At 50.5% G+C, this 18,206-nt stretch overlaps 9 protein-coding genes across 9 annotated transcripts; 7 read left to right on the top strand and 2 right to left on the bottom strand.

Annotated features, from left to right (window-relative positions):
* Nucleotides 1-1,263: 1,263 nt before the first annotated feature.
* HETIRDRAFT_430851 (uncharacterized protein) lies at nucleotides 1,264-5,625 on the top strand (the record flags this gene model as incomplete). Its single annotated transcript, XM_009554639.1, has 8 exons — nucleotides 1,264-2,097; nucleotides 2,141-2,281; nucleotides 2,381-3,309; nucleotides 3,358-3,557; nucleotides 3,729-4,378; nucleotides 4,429-4,503; nucleotides 4,555-4,566; nucleotides 4,825-5,625. The coding sequence occupies 8 exons, from the start codon at nucleotides 1,264-1,266 to the stop codon at nucleotides 5,623-5,625; spliced, it is 3,642 nt and encodes a 1,213-aa protein (XP_009552934.1).
* Nucleotides 5,626-7,322: 1,697 nt separating this feature from the next.
* HETIRDRAFT_331204 (uncharacterized protein) lies at nucleotides 7,323-7,595 on the top strand (the record flags this gene model as incomplete). Its single annotated transcript, XM_009554638.1, has 1 exon — nucleotides 7,323-7,595. One exon carries the CDS (start codon nucleotides 7,323-7,325, stop codon nucleotides 7,593-7,595), a length of 273 nt encoding a protein of 90 aa, XP_009552933.1.
* A 66-nt stretch (nucleotides 7,596-7,661) lies between these two features.
* Nucleotides 7,662-9,377, top strand: HETIRDRAFT_423187 (uncharacterized protein; the record flags this gene model as incomplete). The annotated part of the gene is made up of 4 exons (XM_009554637.1): nucleotides 7,662-8,294; nucleotides 8,349-8,619; nucleotides 8,736-9,251; nucleotides 9,307-9,377. The coding sequence occupies 4 exons, from the start codon at nucleotides 7,662-7,664 to the stop codon at nucleotides 9,375-9,377; spliced, it is 1,491 nt and encodes a 496-aa protein (XP_009552932.1).
* Nucleotides 9,378-9,612: 235 nt separating this feature from the next.
* Nucleotides 9,613-10,401, top strand: HETIRDRAFT_423186 (uncharacterized protein; the record flags this gene model as incomplete). The annotated part of the gene is made up of 1 exon (XM_009554636.1): nucleotides 9,613-10,401. The coding sequence occupies one exon, from the start codon at nucleotides 9,613-9,615 to the stop codon at nucleotides 10,399-10,401; it is 789 nt and encodes a 262-aa protein (XP_009552931.1).
* A 348-nt stretch (nucleotides 10,402-10,749) lies between these two features.
* On the bottom strand, nucleotides 10,750-12,655 carry HETIRDRAFT_391140 (uncharacterized protein). The gene is made up of 3 exons (XM_009554635.1): nucleotides 12,518-12,655; nucleotides 11,583-12,465; nucleotides 10,750-11,523 (listed from the first exon to the last, which is right to left on the bottom strand). Exons 1-3 carry the CDS (start codon nucleotides 12,634-12,636, stop codon nucleotides 11,287-11,289), a joined length of 1,239 nt encoding a protein of 412 aa, XP_009552930.1. The 5' UTR covers nucleotides 12,637-12,655; the 3' UTR covers nucleotides 10,750-11,286.
* A 135-nt stretch (nucleotides 12,656-12,790) lies between these two features.
* Nucleotides 12,791-13,253, top strand: HETIRDRAFT_330932 (uncharacterized protein; the record flags this gene model as incomplete). Its single annotated transcript, XM_009554634.1, has 3 exons — nucleotides 12,791-12,876; nucleotides 12,951-13,057; nucleotides 13,162-13,253. The coding sequence occupies 3 exons, from the start codon at nucleotides 12,791-12,793 to the stop codon at nucleotides 13,251-13,253; spliced, it is 285 nt and encodes a 94-aa protein (XP_009552929.1).
* Nucleotides 13,254-13,675: 422 nt separating this feature from the next.
* On the top strand, nucleotides 13,676-14,935 carry HETIRDRAFT_164353 (peroxisomal biogenesis factor Pex19; the record flags this gene model as incomplete). The annotated part of the gene is made up of 5 exons (XM_009554633.1): nucleotides 13,676-13,739; nucleotides 13,814-14,301; nucleotides 14,364-14,528; nucleotides 14,589-14,756; nucleotides 14,825-14,935. 5 exons carry the CDS (start codon nucleotides 13,676-13,678, stop codon nucleotides 14,933-14,935), a joined length of 996 nt encoding a protein of 331 aa, XP_009552928.1.
* Nucleotides 14,936-16,088: 1,153 nt separating this feature from the next.
* On the top strand, nucleotides 16,089-16,723 carry HETIRDRAFT_107929 (uncharacterized protein; the record flags this gene model as incomplete). The annotated part of the gene is made up of 2 exons (XM_009554632.1): nucleotides 16,089-16,610; nucleotides 16,670-16,723. 2 exons carry the CDS (start codon nucleotides 16,089-16,091, stop codon nucleotides 16,721-16,723), a joined length of 576 nt encoding a protein of 191 aa, XP_009552927.1.
* A 336-nt stretch (nucleotides 16,724-17,059) lies between these two features.
* On the bottom strand, nucleotides 17,060-17,932 carry HETIRDRAFT_164354 (uncharacterized protein; the record flags this gene model as incomplete). The annotated part of the gene is made up of 1 exon (XM_009554631.1): nucleotides 17,060-17,932. The coding sequence occupies one exon, from the start codon at nucleotides 17,930-17,932 to the stop codon at nucleotides 17,060-17,062; it is 873 nt and encodes a 290-aa protein (XP_009552926.1).
* Between the last annotated feature and the right edge of the window lie 274 nt (nucleotides 17,933-18,206).

The following is an 18,206-nucleotide window of genomic DNA, read 5'->3' as shown; positions in this document are numbered from 1 at the left end:
GCGTTCATTCCATGGGTGTTCACCAATGATGAAAATAGACTCTTATCCTATAAAAGAAGCACTTTGAACTTAAAAGAAATATAATTAGCTGAACTCATATCCGAGACATAGTGCTCTTGTTTTTCTATGACAATCGAGCCTCATAACTGCACACTTGGACGTCCGGCAGCCGAAATCGGCCGTACTTTTTTCAACACCCGATGCCATTTCTTGACAAATTTGCATTGGAGCCTCAATCCAGTGCAACGCTTCGGCTGCAGGCTTTCAGGATTTATCTTCTACTTCAACGACCATCGTCAAAGTCTCAAAATATATCGACTTCAGACCTCTTCAACCCGCTTGCTCGCTAGAACTGAGGGGTATGCTCTCAGTATCGTCTCGCAAGCCCGTGCGGCTTGCGGGGCGCACGCGAAATGAGACGCATCGGTGAGAGAAGTGAACAAGCAAAAGCCTCCTCTCGCTGGTGTGTTCTTATGTTTCCCGTTTACAGGCACGAACGCCACGCCGGTACTGAGTACCTTGAAGAAAGACGGCCACGCTCTGTGATTCGCACCAAACAAAGCCCAATTTCCTGCACCCCCGCGCGCACCCCAGTGCAGAAGCACAGAACGGCCACTCGAGCCATCCATCACGTTGGAAGAGCAATGCCTGGGCTCTGCATAGTGCGATCTTAGAGGTATCGTCGTTTTCCGAGTATTGCTCGTCCAATCTACAAGGGTGTATACGAGCGCGTGCTGATCGTGGCTCGCGCTGACGGAGTCTATATAAATAACATGCTCACTACATCATCCCGCACGATGAGCATGGATGGTGGTACCTTTTCAGACAGCAACTGAGCGTTTCTAGACGTTCAAAGTAGAACTAAGTTCGAGGGTGGGTCTTAGACAGAGAAGAGCGCTTCTTTTTCGAGTCCTTCAAATGAGACGTAAAACCGCTCCATTGGTACCAAATCTATCCTATCATTGTATCTTTTCTCATCAGCAACGCCCGCCCCAGGCTTTGGAGCACCCTGCTTTTCCAAGTATGGGCGAAGGGAAGCCCAAACCATATGATTCCCTCCGAATTCTTCGTCACAATAGGAATTGCAAGGGATTCTAAAGACTGCTATGTCAAACTCAGGTCATATATTGTGTTGTTTTTCTGTTGCCTGTTCTGATTATCGGCGTTATCCTTCCTAGGCTCGCCTTCTTCCTGAGCGCCCAACACCTCGTGTATAAAGCGCGACACTGGAACGCGTGTATGCCTCTATTGCCTCCTACCACGATGCCTGCTCCTCAAGCCACACTTATCACGGACGACAATCTGCTTTACATTGTCAATCATGTATTTTTGCCCCCAAAGCTACCACAAGAAAGCGACCAGAACCAGGGACACGAGCTGTCGCTATGCAGATTGCTCGTGGACTCTGCAAACGAATATCAGCGAGGCCTATTTGTAGACAGGCGCCAGGAGTGGTTACCCATTGTCCGGATGTTTCAAAAAATTTTGGAATCTACAGATGTTTTCAGCGAAACCCAGCTGAAACGGTCTATTGGTGGGATGCAGCGCGGAGGTCAGGAATTTCGTCTGTTTCTTGAGCGTAATCTGATCTCGAAACCTGTCTCAGATGTGCTAGTGCATCACATTCGTGCGCAAAATGCAGCTTTTGTACTTCAGAAGCTCGAACACCGAACCATATTTGAAGTTTTTGAGGCTTCACCATCCAATGCAGCGATCATGGAGTCAACGGGGAAGCTCATATGCTTTTTTCTGGGACCAGCTAGTGGAGTCGATGACGCCACCGTCAGTGAGAAGGATTTTCTTGAACAATTCGCATCGTGCCTGGTCCACATGAACGTCGACCTACTGGATTCGGTGATAACTACGAGAAAGGCCGTCTCGGAAGTATCTAAGGAACGAGATACCGTTCACCCGCGGTATATTTCCCAGCTCCTCATTGGCATCCTTCGAGGCATGGGTACCATCGCAAACGTGCGCCGCATCACCAAGAGGATCGCCGATGATGTGTTATGGAAGGACGCGTTCATTACATGGCGTCGATCGCCCTTATGGCTCATCATTCGCGTCTATCTAGACATCACTCACTCAGTTGGAGGAGTACAAATCATTCATGCTGTTTCTCCACGCGCAGATCCTACAGCTTTGTGCGAGAAAACAGTTCCCTAGCGACCTCATTTTCTGTGCGCGAGCCAAGATGACGAGACGCGTCTACAAGCTTGGTGACAGGACACCGGGTTCTGTTCTGCAAAAAGTCGAAAACGCTATGAAGACGACGGAAGCGGTCCTTCAGAACCGATGGGCCGCCGTGCAGCGCTCCCAGGCCATCGCGCCACCCTAAAACCCCTCATACATCTGTAACTACTCAAATGCGGAGGTCCAGTCTCGCATGATCATGATATTAACCATACTTGAACTGTGGGTCGCGATCGACACTCTTGTGCTTGTGCAATGCTCTCTGCTGCGGGGATATTCTCCTGAAATCCCCGTCACATTCTTAGAGCTGCTTCTCCTTCGTCGAGGGACATCCCTCCAGCGTGTCATACGGATTGAACAATATCTGCGTCACCGTCATCCCAATACTTCATCCCACATCTCCATCTTTTCTGATACACTTGACGCTACGTCATTCTGTATCCGATACTTTTACGACTCGACCCACCTTCAAGATCTCCAGACAGAAATAAGGGCGAAGGCATCTGAGGAGCGCGAGAAGAAATGCGAGGAGCTCCGGACCAAGAACGCTTCCTACCAGGAACTCATGGACCAAGCCTCCTCGATGGATTACAAGCTTGACGCGAGCTTGCAGAGTAAACGACGCATGGTGAATAGCTGTAAGAGAACGCAGCTGGAGAAACGGGCTAATCGCATGCGAATTGACGTTCATGAGTGGCCCCTGCCTGCTGATGAGCTTTCGGCAAAGGCTGTTGTTTTCGAATTACATTGTCCCTCCTCATTCGCGATCTGGAGAGACTGCACATACAAGATTATCCGTGATATCAGCATGTCCGAGAAATCTGCCCTTAGCGCGAAACCTCATGTGGTTCTAACTAAGGATGCTACGCTTGCCAAGCTCGCCAAACCTACGGAGTGGCGCATCATGTTTGGATCGTCCACCGAATCATTTGCTCAATCCTATTACCGTCGAAAACGCATTTCTGCCACCAAGGAAGATATCTGTGTCAGCAGCGGTCTTCGCTACCAGCTTTATGATAGGCTCCATGATGCATGGGCAACGTTTGGCATTACGATAGAATTTGAGGCCCACCGCTGTACACTTAGCCTAGCCAAGGGGCCATACGAGTATCTTTAGTACGCGGTGAACGGGACGAGTCATACTCCCAATCACACTATCGCAAGTCAATCTGAATGCCCACCAGAGCTCAGTCTCCATGAACACATCGCGTTCGCAGGCCTGCGCATTGGGCCGCGACTCCAGTGGCTGAATATTGTTCGCGCGCTATCCACCACGTCCCTCACATTCAAGTGCGAAGAAGTCCATTCGCTCATCATGCAGGCCGCATGGCAAATCGGACCTTTGTCTGAGGATGGCATGCTGCGTGAGTGGCACTACGAGCTCGCAGAGGTGCACTTTGGGTTGATCCTTCTTGGCGAGATGCGTCGTCTTTTGCGTAACATTAAGTCCAACTAAACGGAAGTCGTAACCGTCAGAACTATAAGTACGTTCTCTTTGATTTGACAAGATACGTCATACTGACATCTATGAACAGTATTCCTTGCCGGCCGTCTCATTGCCTCTGCCAGCGATAGGAGCCTCATGCTAACCGCCTTTGATCTTCTACGATTTGCTCGGGATGTAACTTTTCGGTGGATGCACGAGCTGATCGACAAACTACAGAGCAACGACAAAGCCGATCAAGTCCATAACCTCCAGACACGTATTTACAATGTGGCCGCGACCTGTCGAGCTACATATGACGTGGACCCCGCACACCTCCCGTTTCTTTTCTCATCCATAGACGACACCGCTGTCCTGGCAGGGTGTGCTATTCTGCATAGCCACCTTCCTGCCTCCGTACAGAATGAGCCATCTAGCTTCAAGAAGCTCCTCATCCGCGATCAGCATCTATCCCAATTCTTAGAGGTCTTTTTGTGGGAGAGGATTGTGCAAGATCGACAAGGGCTAGATAAAGCTATCTCTTCCATTTGGCCCGTGTACATGCCAACGTCTCAAAAATGGAAGCGACTGCCCGGACATAATTCTCGTTGGATCACGACTATTTCCGCAGCATCAAACACGCGGAAGCAAAGAGTGCATTTCAATCTTCTCGACCGTGCGTTCCTTGTCGATGGTCAGCCATTGGGACGTCTCCCTCGTTCCATTATCGAAAGTCCCGCGTATGCATGCATTTTTGGTGAAGTAAGTATTGCATTGCATCTACACATGGCCTTTTGACGATCATCTTGCAGAAGGTGTTTGATGTCGTTCCAGCAGATATGTCAAGTATGACTTTTGCAACTCGTATCCCAATATCTGGACACCAAGTGCGTATTTCTGTTTCGAATTAGTTCGACGCTAAACCCCACAACTCACAGGTATTGTTTGCTGTGCGTGAAGGCGAACTGATCATCAGAGCGCGTCAAGTCGCATCTGGCGAAGTCTACGAGATCATTCGGCATGACGCTTTGGTTGGAGATTTTCCGACAATATTTGTCGATGGCTTTGCCCACTAACTATCGTTGTCTACAGGAGATATCGAGTTTCGGCCACTGTCTAATCTTTGGGAGTCATCCCCGCGCAACTGGCGCCTCCGTTTCTTCCTGGATAGGCCATGTTATATGATACAAGGAGACTTGTCCTTGCAGCTTGTTGACGTTCATGGCGAGTCTTTTGCCATGGTCGCTCGTCGATTCCAACCATTGGAGTATGCACAATTCCTCACTGTCGTCTACGACCCCGAAACGCGTCAGATATTCCCCCATCTCCCCCGATTTAGACTTTTGTTCTCGGTGACCAACGAGAGAGAGCTTGCATCACAGAACTTGCTTGGCATGGTTGTCGACCAGGACCAGTCTTCCGGTACCGTGTTCGGGCTCCGCAACCAGTTAGTCCTTCGTGCCAAAGCCTCGATTGCAATGGAACACGATGGCACACGTCATGTCCCTATCCCTCATGGCCGTATAGATTTTGGTTTAGAAGGAGATCATGTCAACGTCACAATTAATACGTTATCCCGGGATCAAGTCTCTTACTACAATTACAAGATCAACACCGACCTCGGCTATCTCACCACCAACGTTAGCCTCAGAAGCAAACATTATAAAAGTTTGCTGCATGCCCTTTGTAGCCACTGTCTCCCTGATCCGCTGACTCGACGAACTGGTACAGAAGAAGCCTTGCAGGAGCTCCGATCTGCGAGTTGTCTATCATTTCAAAGCCTCACCACGGACGAGACAGAATTTTTGTATCAAATCGCCGCTTTGACACCAACTAAACAATTCTACCCAAGGCACCTTCGTGTAATGCAGACCATCGAGCGGTCGAAGCTGTCGCCTCTGTCGCAGCACAATGACTTCTATCCTGCTGTGCACCTGATACTGGCCTATGCGCGTAATCTGGGAATATATGGAACCATGCCTAGCGATATGGACCCATCTGACCCCTAGAATGGCAGCCAACAGTTGCTGGAGCGAGCGGGTGTACGCAACGCCCTTTATTATACAGACGACCCATTTGGTCAACTTCGTGCGACGCAGGAGAACTCTCGATACTATGCTTGAGATATTTCTGATGATACAGGCCTCCAAGATGAACTGGAAGTATGTGACTCGTCAAAAATGATACACAGCTTGACACTAACAACCTCTTTTCCTTTACTGAAAATAATCAAATTTTGGGACTTGACGTTATCCGGGATGCACCAATCTGGATTATCGCTGTCCTTGTCGTATAGCAAGAAGCGGTTACAGCCTGACTTTTCAGACTGGCTACTGAGGATATACGACCTGTGTCGTCAATCTAAAAAAGGCGCGAAGGCAGCGAAATTCGAGCTCGGGTTCAGTCTTCCAGCCATGATATACAGGTCACCGTATCTACGGCCTATCATTCCGCTTATTCTTTCGTTCCTCACGATCCCCACATCTCGCTGCTTAGAGCCACCTTCATATTCGTCCTATAATCTTTCGGATGGTTTCGAGCCAGCAACGAATTGTGTTCGCAGCATGATATTTTCTGCGGTTTTGCCTTTAGAATGCAGTCCTGCAGCTTCTGAACCCACTCGAATAGAGGGCGAGAGCTTGATAGACTTTGACACTAGGTGCACCTCGTATTTCGAACTACACCGTCGTTCTCAGGTTGATCAACTCACTGATGAATTGATGAGGCAATGGCCGTGCACCAAGCCTGATACACCTTCAAGTGACGAGCATGCTCGCTGAATTGAGGTCTCCACATGGCCGAGGTTCACGAGATTTTCGAGAGTTGTACCCGCAACGTACACCTTCGAGAATTCGTCTCGCGGATCGAGGATGTTCTTCATCATACTCATCACAGTTCTGTTATCGTTTCAAAACCGTCTTTGTACACGTTCAAAGGATCACTTGATTTGTTTCTCGCTACAACATCCCGCCCAGCTCTCACACTCAATGACATCATCTGCTTGCGTCCTCCGGGTATCTTACCACCTGCCCCAGAATACCCTCTGTTCATGCCAGCCACTTCACGAACGAAGCGACGTTTAGGAGGGACCGGTGTCTTATGGCGTATCTTTTCTGAATCTCGTTATAATACTCATGATCAACTCCATCAGCGGCACGGAGAAGATATGGAGCAAAGTAGAGAAGAACTCGATCGCGTAGAGGCTACGGTCATTTCAGAGAAAACCATACCTCTCGATGCGCTCATTCAACATCGTCTGCGATGTTTGAAGCATGCGCAAAGTGTTTTCAACTCTATTTCATACGCACTTTCTGCTCGCAAGCCCATGGACCATCTAATCGCGAAAGCAGGCCTATGGCCGTGCATATCTCCCAGGACCATTCTTAGCCTACTATAATCCACACGGAGAACCGAGTTGCCGAATTTATGGAAAGAAGTATTGACCTCATATGCGCGGATCATCGTCGAATATCAGCAATCTCAACGCCTCGTAGATCTAGCTCTGAGTGACAAGACCGAAGACCTCGTCAAAGAGTTGGAGACCGCAGTTTTAGATGAGGCGCCCGCGAGTTCATATGCGGACTGGCTTCTTATTCAGGTCAGCAAATTTATGCGTTGTTTGTTGTCTCTACTCCTTACATTTGAACTGTTGCAGATTGATGGAAACTTTCGCGCACGGCGCCTCCAGACTCGTGTCGCAGAGGATATGATAGCGCCGTCTTCAGGACAAAGTGCAGTCATCCAGCTTAATATGGGTGAAGGCAAATCCTGTGTGATTGTTCCGATGACGGCAGTTGCTCTAGCGAACGGTCGCTCTCCTGTTCGCGTTGTCGTGTTAAAGTCGCTTGCTAGCCAGATGTTCCAACTGCTGGTCGAGCGCCTCTGTGGACTCACCAACCGGCGCATATTCTACATGCCTTTCTCACGTAATGTCAATGTTGACGACGGCGGCGTGGCACTCACAGTACGCCAGTTTTAAGAGCAATGTCTGCTTGAGGGGGGTGTCCTGTTGGTTCGGCCCGAGTATATTCTCTCCTTCAAACTGATGGGGTTGGATCGTCTGTTTTCAGCCAAAGATGTGGGACAGAAAACAGCGGCACAGGCTTTGATAGACACTCAAAATTGGCTTCATACCAATTCTCGAGACCTTCTTGACGAGAGCGATGAACTTCTGCACATTCGCTACCAGCTCATCTACACCATGGGGCAACAGAAGCCACTCGAAAATCATCCAGACCGGTGGACGACAATACAGCAAGTGTTCTCCTTGGTAAAGCATATCGCCGTCACCCTCAAGCAGGAATTTCCTGAAGAGATGGAGCTGAATATGGGTTCTGAGAATAGTTTTCCCGTGATTCGCATCGTCGGTGCTAGCGCTTCCAAGGCACTCGTCTCAACCATCGATCGCATGGCGCTAGATGGAGAGATTCCGAATCTTGGGCTTGCTCTTCTACCTGCCACAGCCCGCGCAGCTACTTTTCGCTTTCTTACTGAGGTCAACGTCGATCAGCAGGAATATCTTGTGGTCGAAGACCACTGCAGCGGCAGTGATATCTGGAAAGGGCTGCTTCTCCTGCGAGGCCACATTCTTTTGTATGTTCTGAAGGATAAGCGCTGGCGAGTGGATTATGGTCTCGATCCAAGTCGATCTCTTTTTGCGGTGCCTTACCGAGCAAAGGTATTTTATCGCTTTTCTGTGACCTTGTCTCTTCTTATCTTCTTTCTGTTGCAGGATGTTTCGAGCCCGCGGGCAGAGTTTGGGCATCCCGACGTTGCTATTTTGCTCACATGCCCGAGCTATTACCACGGCGGCCAGAGTGATCATCAACTCCACCAGTCTTTTCAACTTCTTTACCAAGGAGACAACCCTGCTCTCGAGTATGAGGTATGGATACACTGCGGCGACAAAATTCTGCTCAGTCTGCGGCGGCTTGACGGGGTCAATACGCAAGACAAGGGACAATTTAAACACTCCATCTTCCCTGCCCTTTGTAGAAATCACGGTGCTGTCAACTTCTTCCTCTCATCGGTCGTCTTCCCTAAACAAGCTAAAGCATTTCCACAAAAATTGCAACATCTGGTTGGGATTTGTCCGAAGCAAAAACATTTGTTACCACAGGCTTCAGCGGAACGAATGATAACCGCTATCTACTCCCTACATCGATTGAGCAGCGCGATCCAGTCCAGCAACTCAGCACAAATGCACAGGTGCTCATGTACCTCCTGCAGCCGGAGAATGACTACTACTGCTGCACCCACGGTTCTGATGACAAGCCATGTTCGGCGACAGATTTTCTCGAGACGCTAGTGCATCAAATGCCAGAAATTCGGGTTCTTCTAGACGTGGGAGCGCAGATGCTGGAGCTCCAAAACCGTGAATTGGCGAGTCACTGGCTGTCATTGAGGACGGACGTTTCGGCTGCCGTATTTTTCGACGAGGCGGATCATCTTATCGTACTCACACTGGATGGCATGACAGAATCATTTATCTCCTCCCCATTCAACCGACAGCTCGATAAGTGTATTGTGTACTTAGACGACGCGCATACAAGAGGGACAGACCTCAGGCTTCCCAAAAACATTCGGGCGGTCGTCACGCTAGGCCCAAAGGTGACCAAGGACAGGCTGATTCAGGGTAAGCAATCTCGCATACCTATAAAAAATCTCAAGATATTGACGCTTTAACATAGGATGCATGCGCATGCGAAAGCTTGGGAACGGACAATCCGTGATGTTTTTTTGCGCCACTGGAGGTCGATAGGCGCATTCGGGAAGCAGCGTGTGCGAGCGTCTCCGATGCTGTTAAAGTTCCCGACATTTTACGATGGGCGATGCTAGAGACGTGTGAGGATATTCGACACCACATACCTCACTGGGATCAGCAAGGGATCGACTACAAACAGCGCAATGAGGCAGACCTTGCGTTCACCTCAGACAACGATACTCATGCATTGAAGGCCGTCTAGGGTCAATCCGAAGCTCGCACATTGGAAGACATGTATGGGAAGCACGCAAATGCAAGTCATCCACTATATACCTCCGCATATCAGGCCCCAGAGATGCGCGAGCGTTTCGAGCAGCTTGGAGTCTCCTTATTGTCTGACTCGTGCATGGAGGAAGAGCAGGAACGAGAGGTCAGCCATGAAACCGAGCGGGAGAGGCAAGTGGAAAGACCTCCATGTAACCAACCCGCACAGCACCGATTGCCCTCCGCCGTCCGTACCTTCGTTCAAACTGGACAGATCCCGCACAATTCTTCTGCATTCATCCCTCTCTTCCGCCTTTTGGATCCAGATTCAAGCCCCCATGATTCTGGATCTTGGTCACATCACCTGTTTGCGCCCGCAGATTTCATGACAACAGTACTGCTTGATGATGTATCTGGGATCACCCAGTATTTGCGCCCCGCAAATTGGGTCATATCGAGTACGAAGGACACAGCCCTTCTAGTCGTTCTCAGCCCTTATGAGGTAAACGCCTTGTTGCCAGAGTTACGTCGCAGCACCGCCGTGCACCTACACATGTACGCACCTCGCGTTACACAGGCAATGAGACACCTCAACAATATCGATTTCTATTCAATCTCTTCACTTCCTAAGTCTGGGTGGGTACCTCCACCGCGCATCGTTCGGTCGCAGCTGAGCCTCTGGGCTGGCGAGTTGTACTTAAATAACTACGAGACGTACCTCGAGCTGTGCGCTTTCTTGGGCATCTACACGACTCCTGGGACGGCGGGCGTGCAGAGCGACGGCTTTGTCAAGCTAAGTCACAGGGAGGCTTCTTGAGGAGTGCACGTTTAACGAGAGCCCAATGCCGCTGCTGAAAGCTCTGGTAGGTCTGAGGAGGAAGGGTATGTCATACCTTGGGACGCAAATGGGAAAGATGTTACATGCCCGCTTATTGGCGATGGAGGATTTTGTATAAAGGTCCAGTCACGACTGTATAGTATCATCGTAGTCTTGGGCTCAGAGTATTGCGCCGCACATTGCTTGATCCATCACTTCGCAGTGCAGTCGTCCTGCTACCATTTGGTTCAAAGTTGTTCATCACATCAGGAGAATTTGTTCACCGTCGCAGTGCATCACTTGACGCCTCCCCCGCGTCCATTGAGCACATTCATAACCCAACAATGTCAATCCTCATATGCTTCATGTTCGTCAAGAAAAACCTATAATTAAATAAATCAGGCAGGCAGCGATAGTCAGGGAGGAGGCGGGACGGGGCAGGGGGGAGCGAATAGTCCATGCGACTAAAGGAGCGGCGGGGGGAGCGTTGCAGAAGAAGCGAGGTACAAGTGAGAAGAATAAAGGCTAAAGGGTATAGGAAGACGGCGAAGGTATGAACGGGGCAAGGTATGTGTAAAGGTATGAAGATATTTATTCAACAGGGAAGGGAAGGATATTAAGTTACGCGGGCAGTCGGGTGCATCGTCAAGTTCTAGGTATCGATCGTGTACCAGTATCAGCGTTTGGTTGGTCTCGGTATCCCGTACACAGGCTTTCTAGGCTAGCTCGATATCGACACGGAAGGAGCGAAGAAATAGAAAATGGGGGTGAAGTATAAGAGGAGGGAGGGAGGACCGCAGAGCGAGAGCGGCATTTGGATATGAGCATCATATATGCTCGACGTGTGACGGATGTCGGGCGAGAGCCAGGGCGGAACGGTTACAGTCACAGTCGATGGCCGGGCACGGCCCAGAAAATGAGCGTGAGAGCGGTGACACAGGCGGCGACAAGGATGGTCACCCAGACAGCTCGGCCGAGGAGAAGCTTCTTGACATATGGCTCGCGGATATGCAACGTGCGGAAGGGCGTCGTTTCGGACTGACCTAAAAAGACAAGGATGGGGTCGAGTTCGTACTGATGGGAGATAAGGAAGAGGACGGCGAATGCGAAGGGGATGAAGAGCTGAATGCACAGTCAACGAAGGCTCAGAAGCGGTGCGTATGCTTAATAGAGCGACTTACGAAGAACCGGACAGATTTAGGCTTCACATCCAAGAAGACCAGCGAAAATGCAACAGCCAGGGCGATCCAAAGGATGACGAGCCCTGCAACGAGCCGCACGAGTGCCGACACGGGCGTGAGATTGCCGAATGCTTTTGCCCGCAGGAACCGCGGGAAAGCGTCCTGCTCCATCGCACGAAAACAGTACTCCTTCTGCGAATGAAACATGTCTGGGACTTGCGCCATCAGTGCGAGCTCTGTTTGCGAGCGCGGCTCCTGCGTGCTATTCAGTGGGAAGCTGTGTATACGTAGCGACGGCGGGAGGTAGATCTCGTGCGACTCGCCCGAACCGGGTGCGGCACCTGCAGGAGAGAGGTAACGGAGGAAGATGCGTTCGGCGGAAGCGATAAGGTCGAGACGGGTTATGGCCGCAGAACGAGGAATGATCGTCGGTGCGCGCGAGGCCCGTTTATGGAAGAGTGTCGGTGTGCGGCCGGAGAGGGAGAAAGGGGTGGATGAGCGCGGCTGTTGATCGTGCTCAACGGCCGTGGCGGGAGACGTGGATGCAAGCAGGCGAGGATCGGGGGAAGGAGAGCGCGGGCTCGTTGAGCGTCCGGCCTTCTCGTCGCCGGCCGCGGCGAGAAGGTATTTATCCTGTTCAGAGAGCATCTCACCGGTGCTCGCGGTGCTCCGTTTGGTGCCCGTATGCGGGTTGAGACCGACGACTGTGCCGTAGATGGACCCTCGTCGTCGAGCATAGTCCCAATACTGCGGCCAGTCTTCCTTGATTGTTCGTCCCGACTTACGCACATCCTTGAAGTACGCTCGACACAGATTTTCGTGCTGCTGAACATCAAGCCAGAAATCAAGGATGTCCTCGGCCCCCTCTCTTTGCAAGAAAAGACTGTCGAGACGCTCACGATGAGTGCAGTGATACGAATATGTGATCGACATACTAGAACATGAACAGGTCAACAGGCGGTCTCGTCCTCCTCGAAAGCACCTCGGTAAAAGACGGGAGACGGTTCTTGCGGCTATTTACCCAGTCATCTTGCTGTTGTTGGTCGCCTTCCATCGTGAAGAACGTCGAGCACGATGCGCAAACGCGGTTGAAAACCAGCGTGCGATGAGCGTGGCCTTGTCAACCAGAATTGATGACGTAATACCATGTGTGCCTAAATCGGCTCAACAGGCATACTGTAACTTCATCCCAGAGAGAGCTAACCGCCATGTCTTTCGCTCGAGCACTATCTCCTACCATTCGCGAGATTCGTATTCTGTGCTCACAGACGGGCGCTGCATCTGCAGGAACACGGTCAGCTTCATTTGACACGTGGATGTGATTCACTCGCATCCCGGTTCGACTTACATGCAATACCGCAATTCCAGGCAATTCATCCAGGCCAACTACCCTGTCATCAAGCAGAATAACCCAGATCTTCCTGTGATGATTCGTGAGGCAAGGGGGACGCCAGCGCGAGTGTTCGCGCGGTTTGGTGCGTACTTCGTGGTGATACGGATCTTACGTCGACTCATGTTCATGGATATTCGCCTTCCTTCCCGTCTCTCCCATCGATGTGGTGTTGTTTTCTCATCACAGAACATGGTGTGGAAAAGCACGTCGAGCTGGACAACCTTTCATCATCAGATGTCGAGTCCAAGGTCAACCAGCTGCTGAGCCAGTTGAGCTAGGAGGGCGCTGGCATTAACAGAAGACGATATCTATTGCATGGGACTTCGGATCTCTTCGTTGCCTTCTTTCAATAGAAGGTTTTGCTGCTGGAGCTGCAAGATGAATTTGAGCTTATCATAATTTGTGCAGCGTTTCTGACTTTTGGTGAGATGACATACATGTTTCAACCTGTCTCGCTGCAATCTCGTCAATTCAATGTTCTATGAGGCTCTATGGTCATCGTCATCTACGCTCGGAGAGTCAATATACCATCTACATGTTGACCTCTAAGATGTATTATCACTGAATGGTACTCGACTCGATCCAATTAGCACATGATATGTAACTCGGTTAGGCAGCTACTGTTACAAACAAGTTACTTGGATTCCAACCACCACCACAATCCATCCTCCGGTGCATACTATCTCATTCGAAAAAAATCATGAGCGGCGTAAATTCGCAAAAGGCGCGCGTAGATGTTGACGAGGACGTCGACGACTTGGATGGTACGCTCTTACCTGACTTTGCGTTACTCTATAATCGAACCGCTCAACTTGCACGCCTTCTAAATCATCTACAGATGTGCTGGATCAGTTCTCTACCGAGGCACTAAAACCTACAGCGGCTCCCCCGCTGACGTCTAAATCTACGATTCTGCCTTCATCGTCTGCCGTGGCGCCCGCCGGCTCGGATGACTTCTCCGATGACTTCGCACGTGAACTCGCGCGGGGGATGGAGTCGCTGATGCGCGATATGGGCGCGCCACTTGGTAATGCGGGTGAGGTCCCTGGTAGCGCTGCATCAGTGGACCCTGCAGAAGAGCAGCGCCGGGAGGAGGCGTTCCGAAAGGCATGGGAGGCAATGCTGATCGAAGGCATGGATGGTGCGGTGCCGGGGCTTGACGATATTGCAGGTGTTACTGCGAAGTCTGGGCCGGGGGCTAGCACGGGCGCAGAGGCGGATACGGGGAAAGAGAGGGAGAAAGCAACGGGCGCCGCAGAAGATGACTTTCAAAAGAACATTCGTGCGGCAATGCAGAAGTTAAAAGAGAGCGAGCAAAATCTCCGGGTAAGTTCGTTTACTCTTTGCTACTAAGTTTGTGCATGAAAAGACTGAACGATTCGTGTCAGGACTCGCAGGCGGCTTCGACGAATGACGACGACCTGGAGAAGCTACTTGCCGAGTTTGGGGAAGGTAAGACAGAGGATGAATTGAGCGGCCTGCTGGACGGCATGATGAGCCATTTGATGAGCAAGGATATTCTGTATGAACCTTTCAAGGAGCTCTCAGACAAGGTCGGCGTCTTCGCACACTCTTTCATCCATCGCAGGTTGACATTGAATCTGCCATTTCAGTTCCCGCCATACCTCGAAGAGAACAAGGCGACATTGAGTGAGCAGCAGTACAGGCAGTACACGGCGCAGCATGCCAGTATTGCGAAGATGATCGCGATCTTCGAGGACCCTTCGTATAGCGACAGCGACTCGTCCCAGAATGCAGCAGTCGTGTCGCTCATGACTGAGGTACGCATTCATCATGCATTCTACGTTGTATTGATGCTCGATCATTGACGAAAGTTCTTCGAACGCAGATGCAGTCGTACGGCTCTCCGCCAGTGGAGATAATGGGCGAGCTCCCTCCAGGTCTCGACCTTGGCGCCGACGGGTTGCCTCAGTTGCCCGAAGGCTGTATCATCACTTAATATGCCCAACTCGCCTGAATCCAATCATTGAAGTGCTAGCGACCACCGATACCATGTGAGGCCCTGCGGGCCAGATGAGATTCATTAGTGTATGTACGTTGGACTGCTGGTAATTGTTACCTACTTCGTTGTGCGTCCCATTGATGCCCTGTTCTTCGAATCAGTTTGTTCAGTAATCTGTATGTTAGAAATTGTCCTTCTTTTTGGATCGAGCGTCTCAGTAATTCGGCGGAACGGGTGAGTCAACAATACTTATGACTGCCCTTGATGTTGGGAATCAATATCAATATTCAGTGAAATTCTTCATAACTACCACTCATAGTGCAATCAGGGTGAACATCCGGCATGGAGACCTTAGTTTTCTATACTGCTCCGCTTGGAACAAAAGACAGACCATGAGCAGGCTTCACGTGATAACGTTGCATAATAGCGGCTGTCAGCAGCTGCTCAATCCACTCTGAAGTCCAATCCTACGTACGGCTGGGGGTTTGCGAATCCAGGCTGGCGGCAGTCGGTGAGCACTGTCAAGTCCATCATCTCCAGCTGCCATCGGTGGCACGCTATCGGCACTCGCCATCTCTACAGTGATGTAATTTTTGTTTCCCCAACGCAAGTCAAGCGATTTCTTCAGACAATCACCGACGCACCAAACTACCTTAGACCACTCGTTGAGAAGATCACGCTTAACATTTTTGCGCCAGACTTCATAGGCGGAGCCACCTACGCGTATCATTTGGAAAAGATCGTGAAACTTTGTCCGCGTCTTTCTTCAATTTCGCTCAGCCAGCGTAAATTCTCAACCACATCTCTTATCCGGTGGATTCCAGTCGTGTCAGAAGTCGCTTCGCGTCTCTCGACGTCGGAAGTGGATATCAATCCCGTGCAAGACCATTTCCAGATCAGTTTTCTTCAACCATTCACGAGTCTTGTTTCATTGACAATAACTTTTCCGATCATCTCACAAGAAGATCAGATGTCTTTGTACTTGCCGTATCTGCGCGATCTTCGTTTCCTGATGACGCCTGCAAATTCTCAGTGCCACCCCCCAACGACCATTTCCTGGTCGATGCCTGCTTTGCAAAACCTGACAGTTCTCCTGGGGTCATGGCCTACCTTGGCGTCTGAAGAAAACCTCTTGTCGTTCGGTGACACGATGTTGATTTTCCTATCGCAATATGGCCACAATCTCCGATTCTTTCACGTCTACGTCCACATTAAAGCCCCGAAGAGTTTTTCCTTCCAGCCTTGGCTCGACCAATGTCCTAATTTGGAGCATCTCGTTTGTTTCAAGGAGCACGAAGGCGATCAGCTCGTTCTGATGTCACATCCAAACCTCAAATGGCTAGATATTTGGACGCTGCCCTTCCTTGCTGACGAGCTGGATAGTGCACATGAATCCCAAATCGACCTTGCAGGCTTCCCTGCGCTGCAAGGCCGCAGGCGACTGGATATATCCCTGAGCCTTTTCTTCGAACTTCCTGTGGTCATGGATCCGAGAGCGCCACTTTCAGACCAGTTCCCTGGTGTTACAGCCAGCCTCGCCCCCGGGGTCGATGTTGTTCAAACGCGTCACTACGTCACTTGGAAGGTTGACGACGCAGACATTCCATACAGTGAATCGGATACGGACTCGGACACAACTGCAAGTACAGACTCGGACTTCGATGACGCCGAGGTAGCGATAGAAGCGTCATTACTAAATTCAGAGCCCCCGTCATTGATTCTAGGTTACAGGGCGGAGCCAATCTTCATATCAGAAGATTCATAGTCAAGGGTATCGACGACTAGTTACTTGAATATGATTTCATTTGCTGCGGTCCAAATCTGTGGAATGACACTACTGATGTGCAGAAGATTGAGTGCACATCCATATGCTTATGTTTGGGTTCAACCCCATACATACCACCACAAGATACTCTGTCCTTCGATACATTCCATAAACACACATAACATGCTTCATAGTGAACCTAAGTAGGACAGAGATGGGAGAGACTTGCTAGCTTCACGTCATATTGTCTGCTTCTCGTCACCGAGACCATCGCCCGCTACAGCTGAGCTATTGACGTCAAAAGCCACTATATCCTTGTAGCCTGCACCGGTAGCAACATCCGCAGTACGCTAGAGCTAAGAACCCACATCAACAGTCACGCTAGGCTGAGATGCTGCACGAATGCTGGGGGTAGACGCCGAAACTGGCTCATGGACTTTGGGACGATAACGCGCGCGAGACGGGATTGCATTGAGCAGACTGTCTGGTTGATGAGGGATTCCACCCGGGCTATGGCTTTCTTCAGAGCCACAAGTAGAGCCCAGAACCATCGCACTCTTGGAACGAGGTGCACGCTTCGGTGTAGGTGAATCAGGTTCGGTGATTATCAGGCGTGGGACTGGCGCTGGTGCAAGGGAAAGCCTCGGCTCTGAAGATGTGCGGCGCCTTGCACGCATAGAAGCAAAACCCTCGTCTTCTTCGACAACCGGATGCAGGGGTGTGCCAACAGATATATAAGAAGCACGAGATGGAACAGCAGGTGGTGTTGGAGAAGGTGTGTTTCGTTCCTTGTTCTGGCCGAGGCGTAAACCGACGAGAATCTCGATAGTATTACGGATATAATCATCTGGTTGAGATGGGTCGAGATCGATCTGCAGCGCTGCGGGCAGGTAAAGATTGAATACTTGTGCGACATCGACCAGCTGCGAGCGGTTCATTGTGATCAGGTCTGCGTGACAGCAAAAAGGGAGTGAATCGAGTGCAGTCACAATGACTGTGTCATCGACCTCATTGAGCAGGGCCATGCAATACGACCGTCGCGAGCGTGTGCCAGGAGAACGAGGGATAGATGTCTCGAAAGGCCGGGTAGTAATGCTTAGACGAGAATCAACGCGACGAAGCTTGCCTACAACTGCCATAGATCTGAGTCCATCCATAGATTTGACTGCATCACGGAGTATCCTGCGAAGTGGGTTGCAAGGGTTTACAAGCTTGGAGAATTTGGGCATGGCGATCGCAAAAAAGACGGTCGTGCAGCAAGTCACTGGTCAAGATAAACAGGCAAAAATATGGATGTTGAGAAAGCAGTCTGTCAGTTGGCTGGCCTGAAAATTTCCAAGTTTCAAGTGTAAAAAATCTGACGGTCTGAGACACAGTTACCATGGGGGGCGATGGGCAAAAAGCCGGGTGGAGAAAAGGAAAGGGCCATCGCGCTCTTGAGTACGTCACCTATACACGGCAGGCGGGAGTCAATACCTCAATGTGACATCACCATCACAAACT

This window comes from Heterobasidion irregulare, assembly GCF_000320585.1.
Source record: "Heterobasidion irregulare TC 32-1 unplaced genomic scaffold scaffold_13, whole genome shotgun sequence".
Lineage (NCBI taxonomy): Eukaryota > Fungi > Basidiomycota > Agaricomycetes > Russulales > Bondarzewiaceae > Heterobasidion > Heterobasidion irregulare.
The sequence above is the reverse complement of the archived record's forward strand: the minus strand, read 5'-3'. Positions and strand labels throughout refer to the sequence as shown.